Source organism: Anomalospiza imberbis, unplaced genomic scaffold (genome assembly GCF_031753505.1).
Source record: "Anomalospiza imberbis isolate Cuckoo-Finch-1a 21T00152 unplaced genomic scaffold, ASM3175350v1 scaffold_127, whole genome shotgun sequence".
Lineage (NCBI taxonomy): Eukaryota > Metazoa > Chordata > Aves > Passeriformes > Viduidae > Anomalospiza > Anomalospiza imberbis.
In genome coordinates, this window is record NW_027099667.1 from 154,836 (window position 1) to 159,731 (window position 4,896).

Sequence of the window (4,896 nt, forward strand, 5' to 3'; positions counted from 1 at the left end):
GCTTCCAATCCATGCCACAAACCCCATCTATGGCTCTTCCCACATTTAAGAAACACCTGACCATTCCGAAGCAAATTTAGACCTTAATGTCAGGGTGAGAACAAAGGGAAGCTTCCAACACAGTGAAGGTTTTATTTATTATCCTATTTATTTCCACTATCAGTCTAAACAAACTACAAACTACGAGCTAGAAACTAGGAACTAGGAACTAGAATAAACAACTATGGCCTCTTCCAGGGCTAGTATCTCCTCTCGGCCATAAACTGCTGCGTTGCCACGATCAGAGGCGTCAGGCTGGAGGTCGGCTCGGCGGAGGTTACAAACGGATGCTGCCCAAAGAGAAAAAGAAGAAATTAATTTCTACTTACCTCCCAGGCTGAAACAGGCTTTCTCTGGCAACAAGAAAGATACAGAAAGGAGGGCATTCTGTGCACCTCTGTCTCCACATCCAGGACCTTGCTACATGGGGCCAACATGGCTCCCAATCCCACAAATCCATTAATTCAGATGTCTTCAGCTGAAGGAGATTTGGTCTAGGTGACCTTGAAAGGCTCCTTCCAACCCATCCTAGGCCAGGATTCTCCTCTCTTTTCCTTTGAAAAGCCCCCCAGACTGGAGATTCTTAGGAGCGGGGCCCATCCGAGGCCTTGGACTTGAGCAGATGAGGAGCCCCTGGCAGTGGGTGGCTGGCGCATCCGGCAGCCGCTTTGCCTTTTACCTGCAGAAGTTCCTGGGCAGACCAGCGCCTGTCCTCGTCCGTCTCCAGGCAGCAGTGCAGAAAGTCTCGCAACCAAGCGGACTGTTGCCTGGGGTTCTGCAGCTTCGGGCTGCCCCTGGTGCTTATCAGCTGTTGAACCTAGAGCAGAAGGAAATGCCACGCTCTACCTGCCTCTTTCACACCCCAAACTGCTCACACAGACCCCACCGGACAAGCTCCGCTCTCCAGTGGCTCTTTACTCCCTGCCCGAGGGTGGCAGATACCTTTCCTGCCCCTACTAAAAGAACCCAAAGCCCGAGGCAGCCATAGCCAGTCCAATATGCAAAGGCTCTTGCCTTGGCCCCTGATTTCATTGGCTGATGGAATTAGGAGCAACTCCATCAGCAAAAGCACCCTTTGCTTCTCTGAGCACTGACACCAGCTCTACAGGCGATGCGGAAGACAGACTTTTATCTAACTCTACTATTTCCAAGGATTATTCCATCAAATGCAGCTCAGCACTGCTCACTGCTCCCTTAGGCAAAGCTTCCATCAAGCAAAAGGCATCGTGAGGTTTTGGTGCAGTTCGTGATCAAATGCCAAGGGGATAATCTGGACAAGAAGCACGAGAGACTATGCAGCCTGGAACCCCTCATTTTCAGCTGCTAGCAAGCTTCCCAAGCAGAAGAATGGGAGCAGATTTTGTCCGAGTGACAGCAGTATCTGAGAGTAGTTGCAGCGTACCGTGCGGGAGGTCATCATCAGGTAAGGAGGCGCTCCTTCCACCATCTCCATCCCCACAATGCCAAAGGACCAGATGTCCACTTTGGGGCCATAGGGCTTCCTGCTGAAAATTTCTGGCGCCATCCAGTAAGTTGTCCCAACAGCCGATCTCCGTTTGCTCTGCTCAGCGGTGAGCTGAGCAGAAAGGCCAAAGTCAGCTGAGGAGAAAAAAACCACTCTGATCAAGCCAGCGTGAATTAGGGAAGCCAACAAAAGAATTCCCCACGGTACCAATGTCCAAGAAGGCAGTGTGGAATCCCAGCTGCAAAGGGGCCCTGCTGCCATTCCTCAGGCCTGCAGCCGAGGAAATACGGAATTGGCCACTTAGCAAAAGCCCCCAGTTTCAGGCAGTGGCTTTTAGTCCCCTGAAGCTATTAGACTGCAACTGCCTTGCTTGGGAAGGATCACACACAAGCCAAAGGCACCCCCTACCCCTTCTTCCCAGCAACACCTCCCTGCGCCTTGTGGCTGTGCTCTGCGCTCACAGCAGGGCAGCCTGCACTGCCACGGGCATCAGGGAACCGGCAGTCACCCAAAGGCAGCCCCACACCGCAGCCCGCCACGGCTGAGCCTGGCCAACAACACCCACCCAACTTGACAGATCCGTCCAAGCCCAGGAGAATGTTGTGGCTTTTGACGTCTCGGTGGATCACTTGCTTGGAGTGAAGGAAATCCAGGCCTTGCAGGCACTGAGAGAGGAAAAAGCAACACGAGCCTAAGTGGATTTCGTCCCACAAGCAGGGAAGTGGCACATCTGACTTCCTGGGGGATGGTGAGCCATGGCAAGACAGGCTGCTGGCAAAGGCAGCAGAGCCTGCTGCTCCAACACGAGGACAGCAGTGCTTTTCTAAGTGCGGGTGTGTTTGCTTTTGAAAGAGAAAGGGCAATTGTTCCTCTGGCCAGTGCCCTGCAAACACAGACTCAAGAAGCACTGCTGCCGTGGCTGTACTCTCTCCAGCCAGACAACAGTGGCTGCTTTTGCCAACACCACGTTGGCTGCCAGGCTCTCCTTTCAGGCTGAGCTCTGTGAGAGTCCTGCGAGTATCTCTTTGTCTTTGCCACTTGCTTGACATGGTGCCAGCAGCACCTTTGCTCTTAGGAAGGAATGCGGAAGGAATGGGAAGGAACGCAGCGCACACAGGCTCCAGGCAAGTGTTTAGAGAGGCAAAGACAAACACACTAGAAGAAGGGCAGGGACACTGGCAGGCACTTCCGATGCTCTTGCTACTGCCAGTTATAAGAGAAAGGCAGATAGGAAGCTCGGAAGGTGAAATCTCTCCTCTCCTTATCACCCATTTGGAAGGACCATCCCGACCAAGCCGTGGGAAGCACAAGCGCCATCCCTTACCTCCCGAGAGACAGCTGCTATCTCTCCTTCTGCCATACGAATCTCCCTAATGACATCGTGTAAAGAACCTCCGTCCATGTACTCCATCACCAGCCAGACTTCCTCGTCCACCAGGTAGCTGAAGGGAGGAAACAACAGCCTGGAGATGAATGCGTGCACTTCCTGATGGATTCTCCTTCCTGTGTCTCTCTCAGAAGAAGACAGGAGGAAGTCAATAATCATTCGCTATGCTCTCCAGGGCTTGAACTCAATCTACAGTGTTTTGTCAGCACATAAGACCCGTGGGAAAAAAAATCAAATGCCAAACCAAACAAAACAATGTGGAGAGAGGACAGGAACTTTGAGGCTGTTGGCTCAAGAAAGACAGGGCCAAGTCCGCTCTTTGAAAGCACACGTCAAACTAGGTATGCCAGCAAAGATTAATGCAGCCCCAATGCAATCTCCTCCCAAGACACTGTCGATCAGTCCAGAAACAGGAATTAACAGCTCCATCCTCTGTCAGCTCCATCCTCTGCCAGCGGTTGAACCGCTGCCTTGCAGGATGTGGATGACCTTTCATGGCAGAACAGCAGAACCACTCACCTGTCTAGAAAGGTCACAAGATTGGCGTTCTTATTGCCACGCATGACCTGGATTTCATTCAGGCACAGTTCACTGCTGCTCTCTTCCAGGAGACTAATTTTCTTTATGGCCACCTACAACGACATGGAAAACCGTGAACCAAAGTCTGTGGCGCAGGACCACAAGGGGAAGACGGAGACAGTGATTATGGGATGATGGAGCTGGGCTGGGCCAAACCGCCTTGTGGCTGGACATCAGACCGCTTGCTTGGGCACCTCCCAGGACAAAGAGCCAGATACCCTTTGCCTTGTAAACCTGGGAGAAACATGGTCTAAGCTCTCCACCGCAAAGCTCTAACAACACAGGCTGTGCCCACAGTCTTCCCCCAGGGCCTTACTTTATCATCCCCATTTTCATTCACACACCCCTTGCAAGCAGGAAGCCATTTTGTGCCGGTAAGAATGGAGCAAAACTGCTGGGAAACCTTTGGCACTTCTAGGGGGCTTGATCATTACTCCAGCAACCACTGGCATTCTCCATTGCACAAGAACAAAGCAAACCCTTGCAGACATGACAGATAAAATGCCGTCCTAAAACAGCACTGCAGAAGCTGTGGCGCTGCTTGACGCTTACCTCTTCTCCTGTGGCAGTCTCCACTGCCATGCACACCGTGCCAAAACCCCTAGAAACAAAAGAGCAGCAGAGAAAGAAGAAGTCCTTTAGTCCCTGCAAGTGCAGGACACCGCGGTCCAACCGCGGAAAAAAAGTCCCGGGGCAAACAGTAAATGGAACACGACAGATTCTCGTCTGGGTCTTTTCTCCCTTTTCTCTTTCTGTATCTGTGCATGTGTGGGATTTTTCCAGGCACATGCCGGTTCGGCCTTCTCACACCTCTCCTTGGAGTCTATCTGCCAAATTCAAGCACCACCACTCAGGCCTTCTGAGAAGTCTGAAGCCATGTAAGAGCCATTGGAGGAAAGCCTCCAGACACAGATCCTTTCTCCAGCTTCCAAGGAAAATAGTGTCCAGCCACCGCCTGCAGCCACAGCTGGAGCAGGCAAAGGCTTCCACTGTTGCGCACACAAATGGAGAAGTACTCAAAATAGAGGATCCTTAGACGGCTGTGTTCTGGGTCCAGAGCCATTGGCAGCTGCTTCTCTTTGGTGCACCAGACACAGGAAGGGCTCTACTTTTCTGGCCACTTCAGCTATAAATGCTGACCAGTACTTAGAGATCATCAGGCATCATCTTAACGCAGTGTCTGAACAGCTTTGGAGCTTGCCTGCTGTCACTCTGGGGAGGTGTGACACCAGCAAAATGCACCGCCCCCCGCTGTGAAGAAGGAGCTGTGGCTGCACTCACCCTTTGCCAATCGTTTCCAGTTCTGTGTACTTAGCCTCAGGATCTCCCTCGCTCACCAGCATCTCTGTAAAAATCCCAAGGAAAGATGTTCACTTCAGAAGAGGTCCCACCCTGCAGCAGATCAGAAAGGCAGCCCCACTGTCTG

General features: G+C 52.1%; 1 protein-coding gene across 1 annotated transcript; it reads right to left on the reverse strand.

Moving 5' to 3' along the window:
* Positions 1-269: 269 nt before the first annotated feature.
* On the reverse strand, positions 270-4,896 carry LOC137466014 (serine/threonine-protein kinase PAK 3-like; the record flags this gene model as incomplete). The annotated part of the gene is made up of 8 exons (XM_068177959.1): positions 4,752-4,896; positions 4,023-4,071; positions 3,411-3,523; positions 2,829-2,946; positions 2,070-2,169; positions 1,442-1,638; positions 719-856; positions 270-329 (listed from the first exon to the last, which is right to left on the reverse strand). Coding segments are annotated over exons 1-8 (837 nt in total), but the record flags the coding sequence as incomplete, so codon positions are not given.